The sequence below is a fragment of the Aphelocoma coerulescens genome, chromosome 7, assembly GCF_041296385.1.
Source record: "Aphelocoma coerulescens isolate FSJ_1873_10779 chromosome 7, UR_Acoe_1.0, whole genome shotgun sequence".
Lineage (NCBI taxonomy): Eukaryota > Metazoa > Chordata > Aves > Passeriformes > Corvidae > Aphelocoma > Aphelocoma coerulescens.
In genome coordinates, this window is record NC_091021.1 from 38,979,908 (window position 1) to 38,992,019 (window position 12,112).

Genomic DNA, 12,112 nt, shown 5'->3' on the forward strand with positions numbered 1-12,112 from the left:
CCCCCCCCTTTCTCCCCCCCCTTTCTCCCCCCCCCTTTCTCCCCCCCCTTTCTCCCCCCCCTTTCTCCCCCCCCTTTCTCCCCCCCCTTTCTCCCCCCCCTTTCTCCCCCCCCTTTCTCCCCCCCTTTCTCCCCCTCCTTTCTCCCCCCCCTTCTCCCCCCCTTTCCTTCCCCCTTTCCTTCCCCCTTTCCTTCCCCCTTTCCTTCCCCCTTTCCTTCCCCCTTTCCTTCCCCCTTTCCTTCCCCCTTTCCTTCCCCCTTTCCTTCCCCCTTTCCTTCCCCCTTTCCTTCCCCCTTTCCTTCCCCCTTTCCTTCCCCCTTTCCTTCCCCCTTTCCTTCCCCCTTTCCTTCCCCCTTTCCTTCCCCCTTTCCTTCCCCTCTTTTTCCCTTTCTTTTCCCCCTTTCCCTCATTTTATTCCCCCTTTTCCCCCTCCTTTTCCCCCTTCCCTCCTTCCCCTCCAGCCACCCCCCCACCCCCTCCCACCTCCCGCCGTGACCAAACACCGCCGTAACCCCCAGATTCCCGTTTTTTTTTCCCAGGAAAACCGTGGTGTGTCCCATCATCGACGTGATCAGCGACGACACCTTCGAGTACATGGCGGGCTCGGACATGACCTACGGAGGCTTCAACTGGAAGCTGAACTTCCGCTGGTATCCCGTGCCCCAGAGGGAGATGGAGCGCAGGAAAGGGGACAGGACCTTGCCTGTCAGGTCAGTGCCCCTCTGTTCCCACAGAATCCCCCCCGATTCCCAAAATCCCGCTGCAGGATCGCAGTCAGAACCGCAGGGAAGGCCCCACCCCGATGTGTCCTTGCTGCTGCAGCGTGGGGCTCGGAGCTGGCAAACCCCATTCCATCTTTTCCCAACGTTCAGGAATTGCAAACGTTCCTGCTTGCGCAGCTCCCTCTGTTAATTTGCTGCGAGCGGATTTTTGTTCCTGGTTTTTGGGAATTTAAGGCAGGTATTCCAAAGGATTTCAGAGCTTTTTTGAGTGTTGAACCCCAGTGATTTGCACTTAAATTCCTGGTTTATTGCTTGGAAAATAGGATTGATAACAGAGCACCCTGAGGGAAAAATGATCCAAGAGCATGTCCTGACCTCTTCCATTTAATTGCTGGAATCATAGAGTGGAACAAAACCTCTCCCAGGATTGGAAATGGAGCTGAAAGGGAAAAAATGGAATAAATTCCTGGCCATGGGATGTTTGCTCAGCTCCAGAGGCTGCTGAGGCTTCCTGCAAAGTTCCAGAAAGGATGAAGAAAGGGTTCCCGAGTGCATGGAATGGTTTTAAATCCGGGAAGTGGGTGGAATTCCTGTCCTGCAGATGCCCAGAGCGGGCAGGTGGAGGGAGGGGCAGCTCAGGGGTCAATGTGTCCAGGCAAGGAAGGGATGGAAGGGCAGGAATTAAATTGAAATTGAAATTTGTGTCCCTGATTGAAATTTGTGTCCCTGATTGTCCTGGAAAGCCTGGAATCAGGGAAAGGCTGATTTGGGGTTTATTCCCAGGAAAAGCAGGCATGCCCTGGCCATCAGAGGCTGTTTTGGAGTCCCAGGAATTGTTTTCCTCCTGATCCAAAATCTCCCCCCTGGGCTGTGGACCAGGCCAGCAGCTCTTGATTACAACTCAGGTGTGCATGGAAATTGGGAAAGTTAATTATCCTAACGAGCTGCAGAGCCGTGCAGAGCTCCATCCATCCTGGCTCTCCAGAACCCGTTCCTGAGCACAGGGAATTTTCAAAGGAATACAATCCCAGTTTTTATTTCCTTACCTTGAAATGGAGCAGGGCTCAAAAGTAGTCCTGGCTCAGACACAGAATTGACTTTTAAAATCAATAAATCAACCCCCAAAAAGGGGTTTTTTTTAAATTCCTTTTTTTTTCCCCATCAGTTTTTGCCTGGAATTTTGGGGGATTCTCTGGATAAAATGGGTGTTGGGAAGCAAAGGGGGCAGAGGGACAAATGTCACCTGTGCCACAGTTGTCACAAAGAGCTGAGAGTGAAGGGTTGGTGCTTTAGGCTGGATTAAATCCAAAGTCTCGGGCTTTAGTCCAGGAATTTCAGTCTTTGGTGTCAGAGAATGCCGGAATCATGGAATTATCAGGGTGGAAAAGCCATCGAGTCCAACCCAACAGCTTCACCACGTTCATCGGCCCTGAGGTGTGGGGAACAACCCCAAATTCCACATCCAAAGAGCTGCATTCCACCCTCAGGCTCTGCCAGGTTGGATATCAGGAGGAATTTCCCCGTGGAAAAGGTGCTCAGGCACTGGAACTGCCCAGGGAGGTTTGGAGTGCCCATCCCTGGAGGTGGGGACCAGGAACAGGTTGGACTCAATGACCTTGGAAGCCTTTTCCAACCTCAACAATTCCATGAAAAAAATAGTATTTCACCCCAGTCACAAAGAGTTTTGGCAGCTGCCACTGAATATTCCAGGAAAAAGAGGGATGGAATAAAGCCCAGCCTAACCCCACAACTTAGAAGCAAATTCCTGAGTTCAGTTTTTATTCCATGTTGCTTTCCCTGTCCTGTAACGTCATTCCAGCCTCGTTTTTATCCATCCTTTTGCTTTGTAATCAGTGGAACCGGGAGGAAATAGGAATATCCCCAGTTTCCCCTTTGTCCGTGTCTGTTCTGGAATTGCTGCACCCAAACTCTGCTTCTGGACCATCTCAAATCCATGTAATCCACACAAATTCCACTCCAAAGAATTTTTCTTCTGTAAGAACAGGGATAAATCCTGACCTTTGCTCCCTAAATTTCAGATTGTAGCTCTTAAGTTATCCAACCATGGAATATTTTAGATGGGATTTCTTATTTATGTGGGATTTGTGTTATCAGAGAAGGGTTCTTATGGAAAAAATGAGGATGGATTCCTAAAAAGAGCTGGTGGTGGGGCTGGACAGAGCTGAGCCATCCCATTCCCTGAATTATCCCGTTAACCCTGATGGAATTAAAGGCAGGAAGTGCTGAGCTCCTGGGAAAGGGTCCCTGACTCTTTTTGGTCCATGGATTTGGGTAGTGCCAGAAGGTTTGCCAGGGGAATTACAGGAGCTGATCCATCCTGAGTCATGGATCTGCCTTCCTTGGAATCTCCAGGGCTAGTGGGAAAGGGTAATGAATTCTATGGCTCTGCTGTGCAGATCCCAGGGCTCGTTGTGCTGCAGCACGGCCGGGAAGGAGCTCCAGCATCCCTTGGAAAAGATGGATTGTTTGCCGTGGTTTTGGCAAAGGGAATGGCTGTGCTGAGCAGGGACACCTTGGACAGCTCCATGCTGATCCAGATTCCATCCTGGAATGCTGCTCCTGCTTTTCACACTCCCGATTTCTACCACTCTGCCCCTATTCCTTCTCCTGGGTTTTAATCCCAACCTCAGATCCCTTTGCTCCTCACTTTCTTCTCCCTTGCCCACCATGAACACCAGGTGGGAATGGCCTTTCCCAAAAATAATCTAAAATGGGATTCTATCCCAAGGAATCCCAGGATCTGTGAGGCAGCTGGAGCCTTTCCCAACGCTCAGAGGAGCTGGATGGAGGTGGGAAGTTTTTGGGATGGGGACTGGCCCAGGCACTGGATTCAGGCCAGGGCATCCGTGGGGATGAGGCCATGGAAGCTGGTGCTGGTCAGATCCTGGAATTCCTTGAAGGATTTTGGATGTATTTCCATTTTTTTTACCACCTACAGCAGGCTGGAATGTCATCACTGGAATGGCCAAGGCCAGGTTGGAGCAACCTGGGATAGTGGAAGGTGTCCCTTCCCATGGATAGAGGAGCTTTAAGGTCCCTTTGATCCCAAAGCACTCCATGATTCCATAATTCCGTACAATGATCAGGAGCAGAAGGAGCATCGGAACCTTGCAGCTCCTGAGGAGTCTTTGCTGAAATTCCAAACTGAGGGGCCATCCAGGAGAAACCCTGGAATTAAAGATTCTTCTGGAGACAGAGCTGCTCCAGGCAGATATTCCATTCTCTGACTTCCACTGGGATCGCTTGGAATGTGTCTTCTCCAGAAATTCAGGAGGAGCTGTGGTTGGAGTGCAGGTATTCCCTGAGCCTTGGAGCGTGCAGAATTCCAGGGGTTGGTGTCGTGCTCCGAAGGTCCAGCAGCCCCCAGGGATTTGTGGCAGTGGCTTTTCAGGGATTTTTTGTCTGGATAACAAAGACTATTCCCTGCTTTTGGCTGCGCCTCAGGATTTTATCCGATTCCATGTGAATGCTGCAAATTCCGTTGTCACTGGGATAATTCCAATTATGGAGATGTTACCAATCCTTAGGCCTTGTCACAGTGGGATATCCCTGTCCAGGTGAATTCACTGAGCTTTGGTGCTGAGGGCAGGGAGGAAGGTGAGCACTGGGGATGGAGGGTTTTCCTTGAAAAACGGTGGGAATTCTTAGGAGGAATGATGGGCAGCTGTTGTGGAAGAGGAAATACACAGCAGGCAGAATCCCTGGATTTGTGGAGTTGGAGAAGAAATAAGGACCCCTCGGTGGCAGGGCTGTGTCCGGAGGCACCGCTGGGCTCTGTGTGCAGGGAATTCTGCAGCCAGTCCATGTTCCCTGTGGGACACACGGAAGCTGCTGAAGGGAGATCTGATCCATGCCAGGCAATTCCATGGATGGCACCTCCCATGGAGTCCCTCTGCCAGCTCTTTCCTGCATTTTTCAGGAAGTGTTTGCTGCTGGGAGTTTGTTGTGTGTCAGTGTTTGCTCAGGGCAGGCTCCAGAGGAGTTCCCCTGGAAGCTGAGGGAGTGTGGGCAGGATTGCTGATGGGAATGCTGCACCTGCGTTTCTGACATTCCCACTGCCTTCCCAAGCAGGCTTCGGGATTCCTGAAGGGAGGAGCTCATCCTTGGCCCACAGGCTGCCCTTACTGGTCCTGCTGTGGTGGCACTGGGATGGGCTGGGCTGGAGTCACGCTCCCAAATCCAGGGTCACCCACTTGGCCTCAGTTTGGAAGCTGAGCATGGGAATGTGGCTGATCCCTGATCCATCTCTGTGAGGGTGGGCAGGCCCTGGCACAGATTCCCAGAGAAGCTGTGGCTGCCCCTGGGTCCCTGGAAGTGTTCCAGGCCAGGTTGGAATAACCTGGGATAGTGGAAGGTGTCTGTGCTCATGGCAGAGATGGAATGGGATAGGCTCTAAGATCCCTTCCAGCCCAACCCATTCCAGGATTCTGTGACACCTCAGTGTTCCCAGAGGTCCTCACCACCAAATTCCACAGGTTTAGGGATGCTGGGACCTCAGGAGATGGCGCTGGGATGAGCCGAGCCCCCAGCCCCTTTGGCTGTGCTGGGATATCTCAGAGGAAAGCTGGGATTTGGGATTGAGTTGTTCCCTCCCAAATCCTTGTGCTCCCACCAGCTGGGCTGGGCATTCCTGTGTCATGTAGGCTTTGGGTGCTGGAAAACAGGGAGCAGACATTTCCAGGGAAATAGGCCATCCCCACACAAAGCACTGGGGATTTGCCTGTTGTAAGGATTTCTAATCCTGTTAGCAGAGATTTTCCTGGGAATTTGCTGCCGTTTTGGGCTCCCTCTGAGGCAAAGCCAAGCCATTAAACTCCTCCCAAGCATTCCCGATTGGATTTGAAGTGCTGTTCACTCAGGAGGCCCAAAATTCCACCCACTTTACCCTCACAGTTCTCCTGAAATAATCCATGGAAATGGGGGCAGCCCTGGAGTGTGGCTGGGCCTGAGCTCTGTGGGTTTTGGGGAAGAGCAGGAAAAATCCAGCTAAAATTGTCTTTATTGCTCCTTGGAGTGTGGCTGGGCCCAGGTTCTGTAGATTTTGGGGAAGAGCAGGAAAAATCCATTTAAATTCTCATTTTTCTCATTATTTTCTCTAGAATTGCTGTGTGGTGCAATGTGTGAGGCACTGAAATGTGCTGCAAATTCCAGAGTTTCCTTTAAAAGGTCTTTTTTCTTTCCATCCAACTCCTCCCAAGCATTCCCGACTGGAATTGGAGAGCTGTTCACTGAGGAGGCCCAAATTCCACCCACTTTACCCTCACAGTTCTCCTGAAATAATCCATGGAAATGGGGGCAGCCCTGGAGCGTGGCTGGGCCCAAATTCCATAGATTTTGGGGAAGAGCAGGAAAAATCCAGTTAAAATTCTCATTTTCCCGTTGTTTTCCCTAGAATTGCAATGTGTGAGGCAGTGAAATGTGCTGTAAATTCCAGAGTTTCCTTTAAAAGGTCTTTTTTCTTTTTTCTTTCCTTTCTCCCTGTTTTTCCCCCCTGTTTTCCTTTGTTTTTTTCCTGTTTGTTTCCCACCCAGGACCCCAACTATGGCTGGTGGCCTCTTTTCTATTGACAGGAGCTACTTTGAAGAGATAGGAACTTACGATGCAGGAATGGATATCTGGGGTGGCGAGAATCTTGAAATGTCCTTTAGGGTAATTCCTGTTTTCCTTCCTTTTCTCTTCCCCCCCCCAAAAAATTCCCCCCTGTTTGTGCTGTCATTCCTTCAGGGAGCTCCTGCTTTAGCTGGCCTGCAAGTCATGGGTTAAATGGAATTCTTAAAATCTGGGGAAGCCTCGTCGGGGTGTTTTGGGGCTTTTTTGCTGCATGAAATGTTTTAATTTTGGGGGGTTTTTATCCCTGCAAAATTCCAGATATTTTAGTCATTGCTTCATGGAAGGAACGAGGTGCCCAATGGGAATTTGATGTAAATTTATGTTTAAAATGTATTTTTAATCTCATTTTTAAAAACGTTTTGGGAATGGTGACATCATGGACTTGCAAGTTCTGGCTGGAATTCTGGGTCTGTGCCAGGGGAATTCCATATCCTGCAGAAAATGCTGATATTCCTGCTGGGATAGGTGTGTGCCCCACCTCGGAGGGAAATCCATTCAGTCACTGCCCTTGGGATAGAAAGGAAAAGTGGGAAATTGAGGCTTTGCTAAGGAATGGCTGGAAAGGATGTTGGGAATGGGAATGTTTGAACTCCTCTGATGTGTCCAAATTTATGGATTTAATTCTGGGAATAACCCCCGGGATCCCTGCCTGGTACCCACAGCACATCCTGGGAATGCCCCTTCCCCCCTTTTCCTGTCTTTTCCATTCAACCAGGACCATTTGCCATGCCAGGAACCCCTCTGAAGGTTATTAGGAAGCAGATTTTTCCAGGGAATTTGAAAGCTTTTCCAGGCCATTCCTCTGGACTTCAATTGTTCCCTTTGCAGGAAAATCAGAGGTTCCATTCCCTTTCTGAGCCTGGATGCTTCAAATGAGGAGATTCCCATATTTTTTGGTGCTTTAACCCCTAAAATTCCTCCTTGGATGTGCCTAGGCCCCTGTGCAGGAATTATTTTCCCTGGTTTTCCATGTTTCAGAGGAGATCCCTGGAGCAGAGTGTGGCAGGCACTGTTAAAGCATGAAAAATGTGCCTTTCCCACCCTAAACCAGTGAATTAATGGGGTCAGGAACGGAAATAAATCGGGATATTGCCATGGGAAGGCCAGGGAATCACCTGCTGCTGTCTGTTGGGATTTAGAGCCTCTGGATGGAAATCCAGCCGAAAATCCAGGGATATTTTGTGTGACTTTATCAGGGACAGCAAAGGGGTTCAAATCCCGGCTGAGGGAACAAATCTGTGGGAAGTTGGGAGCTGGGAGAGCCAAGGGATGGGGGAGGTTCCTGCAGCTCCAAAGCTGCCGTTATCCAGCGGGATTCGGGAATATCTGCAGTCAGGAAAGCACCGGGAGCAGGTCATGGCGTGGGAGAGGACTGGGGTTGGAGTGAGGCACAGGGATGTTCCTGGAGCTGTTCTTGCATCCAGGATTTTATCACCAAGTGGGAGGGAGGAGGTCTGGGATTGGTCCAGAATAATGAATATAACCTCCAAAAAATAAATCCCAAAAAATAACCCCAAGCCCCCATAATTCCCAAATCCTCAGAAACGTTACCCAGTGCCTTTGCTTTCCCTGGATCGTGTCTGACTGTCTCACCTGCATCCAGCTCCAGCACCATCCCAAAGAACAATGGAAAGGATTTCCAGCGTTTTGGCTCTCAGAGGCATTTCCAGGAGGAGCATCCATGGGGTATAATTGGATTATTTGGGGAAAATCCTTGGGTTTTTCTTCTGGCTGCTTCTTGTTGCTGATGGGTCTTTAATGACTCCTTTTAGGAGTGTCTTTTAATTAGGGAAAAATAATAATAATTCCTGGTGGGAATCTCTTACAGCTCCAAGGGTTTGCTTTAGTCAAGGAAAACCTGATTTATTCCTAAACCTTATTTTTCTTTATGGAATTACTAAAATTTTTAGTTTCCTGTTAAATTCTCCAAGTGGTTTTTTCCCACTAGGAAAATGCCCTGGAAACTGGATGCTCTAAAAGGAATAACTATGGCTTTGGAAAAGGAATTTAAAATAATCCATCTGTCAGAAAAAAAATAAGATTATTCCTTAGGATAATCCAGAAAGGGCTGGGAAAGGGAACGTGAGCTCTGAGGGGGGTAGGATGGGGTTTATTTGGGATTTCTGGCACTGTTGGAAGTGCATCAGGGACAGGGAAAAGGGGATTTCCCCAGGGATGTGACAGTGCCGAGTTGTTCTGATCTCTGGAATTCCTGCTTTGGCTGTTGTGGGAATTGTGACAGGAAATGGATACAGAGCAGGAAGGGTTAATTCCTTTAGAATCCAGTCAGAATCCTGGCTCTGGAGCCAGGCTGGGAGAGCTGGGAATGTTCCCCTGGAGAAGGGAAGGACACAGGGAGAGCTCCGAGCCCCTTGCAGGGCCTGAAGGGGCTCCAGGAGAGCTGGAAAGGGACTGGGGACAAGGCATGGAGGGACAGGACACAGGGAATGGCTTCCCAGTGCCAGAGGGCAGGGATGGATGGGAGATTGGGAATTGGGAATTGTTCCCTGGGATGGTGGGCAGGCCCTGGCACAGGGTGCCCAGAGCAGCTGGGGCTGCCCCTGGATCCCTGGCAGTGCCCAAGGCCAGGCTGGACATTGGGGCTGGGAGCAGCCTGGGACAGTGGGAGGTGTCCCTGCCCTGGCAGGGGTGGGTTGGGATGGGATTTAGTGCCCCTTCCATTCCAAAGCATTCCATGACTCCCTGGAGTCAAACCAGCGAGGGATGAATGCATTCCACAGTCTGTGTAGGGAACACAATCCCTGTGTAGGGAATCCCTGAAATCCCGTAATCCTTAGGCAGGATGGGAACTTTTGGAAAGCAGTCACATTCCCAGGGAGTATCCCAGAAGTTTGATTTGTTTGGGATTTTTAAATAATATTGAAAAATCCCTTTTCCTAAGGAGAGGGTGCAGGTTCCCCCACATCCAGTCCCAGCTGGCACAGGGATTGCTCCAAGGAGAGCCAAAAATGGGCTGGAAAAGTGTCCAGGAAGGGATATTTTTAAAACGGTGGCGTGGGAGGAATTTCCTGCCAGCTGGAACAGGAAAACAGCAAGGGAATGCTGGGAGTTGGGGTGGAGGGCACCTAAAACTGGCTGTCCTCCTTCCTGGCATGTCCAGCTATTCCCAGATTGCTCCATGAGCACATCCATGGTGAATATTTCGGGATTTATTCCATGCTCCCAGGTTGCTTCGTGAGCACATCCCTGGGGTATATTTAGGATTTATTCCATGGACACATCCCTGGGGTATATTTGGGATTTATTGCATGGACACATCCCTGGGGTATATTTGGGATTTATTGCATGGACACATCCCTGGGGTATATTTGGGATTTATTCCATGGACACATCCCTGGGGTATATTTGGGATTTATTGCATGGACACATCCCTGGGGTATATTTGGGATTTATTCCATGCTCCCAGGTTGCTCCATGAGCACATCCCTGGGGTATATTTGGGGTTATTCCGGATTTCTCCATGAACACCTCTGTGATGTATATTTGTGGTTATTCCATGGAGTTACTTGGGGTTGTTCCATGCTCCCAGATTGCTCCATGGACACATCCATGGTGAATATTTTGGGATTTATTCCATGCTCCCAGGTCACTCTGGGAATACATCCCTGGGGTATATTTGGGATTTATTCCATGGACACGTCCCTGGGGTATATTTGGGATTTATTCCATGGACACGTCCCTGGGGTACATTTGGGATTTATTCCATGCTCCCAGGTCACTCTGGGAATACATCCCTGGGGTATATTTGGGATTTATTGCATGGACACATCCCTGGGGTATATTTGGGATTTATTGCATGCTCCCAGGTTGCTCCATGAGCACATCCTTGGTGAATATTTGGGATTTATTCCCTGAGGTATATTTGGGGTTATTCCATGTTCCCAGTTTGCTCCATGGACACATCCCTGGTAAATATTCTGGAATTTATTCCATGCTCCCTCTGGTATTCCCTTCATCCCTCATCCCGAAGTTCCCCCAGAGTCACTGAGCAATTAAGCTCTGGGATATTTTGCTGCTGATCCCACAGAACCCATCCCTCCTCATTCTCATGGAATTCTGGAAAGGAGGGAGCCCTAATTAACTAAATCTGCCGTGGTTGCCATGGTAACTCAGGTCCCTGTCAAGGAGCTCTAATTCCAAGATTCCACCAGAGCTCCTGTTTAAAACTCCCCAAAAACTCAGGGATTTAACACCAGGAGTGTCCTGTAAAAAAACAAATTGAAATAAAATAATTGCAGTAAATAATCGAAATTAAAAAATGAAGTAAATAATTGCAGTAAAAGAATAAAAATTTTAAAATGAAATAAAACAACTGCAGTAAAGAATTTCAGTAATTGAAATAAAATAATTGAAATAAATAATCAAAATAAAGAATTGAAATAAGAAATAAAAGAATTGAAATAAAAGAATTGAAATCATTGAAATAAACCATTGAAATAAATCATTTGGATCCTTCTGGCTGCTTAGGAGGGGACTAAAGCCCAGGGCACTGGTGGAGTCCCCATCCCAGAGGATTTGAAAGCCATGGATTGAGGACATGGATCAGTGGTGGATGTGGACTCCGTGATCTTGGAGATCTTTTCCAACCGAAATAATTCCAGGGTTCCCTGCCTCTCTCACTCCATAGTGATCCAGCAGCAAGATTTGTTATTTTATTTAAACCAAAGTTCTGAATTCCAGGATTCCATCACGTTTTGTATTTGGGCATCACACCGAGGGCACGGAGCTTGTCCCGAGCATGGATTTGGGCTCCAGCACTGGAAGGGAAAATTTCCATCTGGGAAGAGTTCCCCACGTTGTCTTTGTTATTTATTATGGGATTTTGGGGATCTCACCAGCACGTGAGGCAGAGAACACACCTGGTATTCTCCACCTGTGAGGGTCTGGGATGTGCTGCTTTGTGTCCCTGTGTGTGACAATTTCCCGGGAATGCTGGGGCTTTCCTCAGGGTGGCCATGGGCAGCATTCTGCTTGGAAAAACTTATATTCAAATATAGCTATCAAATGTAAATAAAGATACATATATAAATACAGATAAATGTATATAGAAATCTAGGAACATTTGATATCTATATATATGAGTGTGCAGGTAGAAGTTCTGCTCTGTTCCTTGAAATATGATGGAATCCTGGAAAATCCATGGCCTCCATGAATCCATTAAAAGATGGGTGGGATGGGGCCTTGTTTGTGCTCCAAGGACACAAATCCAAGTGACCCTTTCCCAGCACTTCCACTCTGGGCACATTTGTTGCCACGCAGAGCTGTATCCCTGAGTTTTCCCTTCACCTTCCCTTGAACTCCCAGATAAATGGCATGGGCAGACAAACAGGGACGCAGCTCCCACGCCGCCAGCCCCTGCAGTGTTTGGAGCTGTTTTCTCCACACTTTCCGTGTTCCCATTGCAGATCTGGCAGTGTGGGGGCTCCCTGGAGATCGTCACCTGCTCCCACGTGGGCCACGTTTTCCGGAAGGCCACTCCCTACACGTTCCCGGGAGGCACCGGCCACGTCATCAACAAGAACAACCGGAGGCTGGCTGAGGTCTGGATGGACGAGTTCAAGGATTTCTTCTACATCATCTCCCCGGGTAAGGCTGGATTTGGGATTCTCTCATGGTCTGGAAAGCTTCCTGGAGAAAGGGAGCTGGAAATGTGAGGTGTCATGGAGTTGTGGAATTGTTTAGGTTGGAAAAGTTCTCCAGGATCATCGAGTCCAACCATTCCCAGCAGTGCCAAGGGC

The 12,112-nt window shown here is 48.9% G+C and overlaps 1 protein-coding gene across 7 annotated transcripts in view; it reads left to right on the forward strand.

Annotated features, from left to right (window-relative positions):
- GALNT13 (polypeptide N-acetylgalactosaminyltransferase 13) overlaps nucleotides 1–12,112 on the forward strand; it is a 52,570-nt gene that overhangs the window by 23,528 nt on the left and 16,930 nt on the right. For all 7 annotated transcript variants that reach the window (XM_069021355.1, XM_069021352.1, XM_069021358.1 and 4 more), the window contains 3 exons: nucleotides 540–710; nucleotides 6,275–6,392; nucleotides 11,780–11,960. In XM_069021355.1, the coding sequence (XP_068877456.1) occupies nucleotides 540–710; nucleotides 6,275–6,392; nucleotides 11,780–11,960 (470 nt within the window). The remainder of the gene's footprint in view (nucleotides 1–539; nucleotides 711–6,274; nucleotides 6,393–11,779; nucleotides 11,961–12,112) is intronic.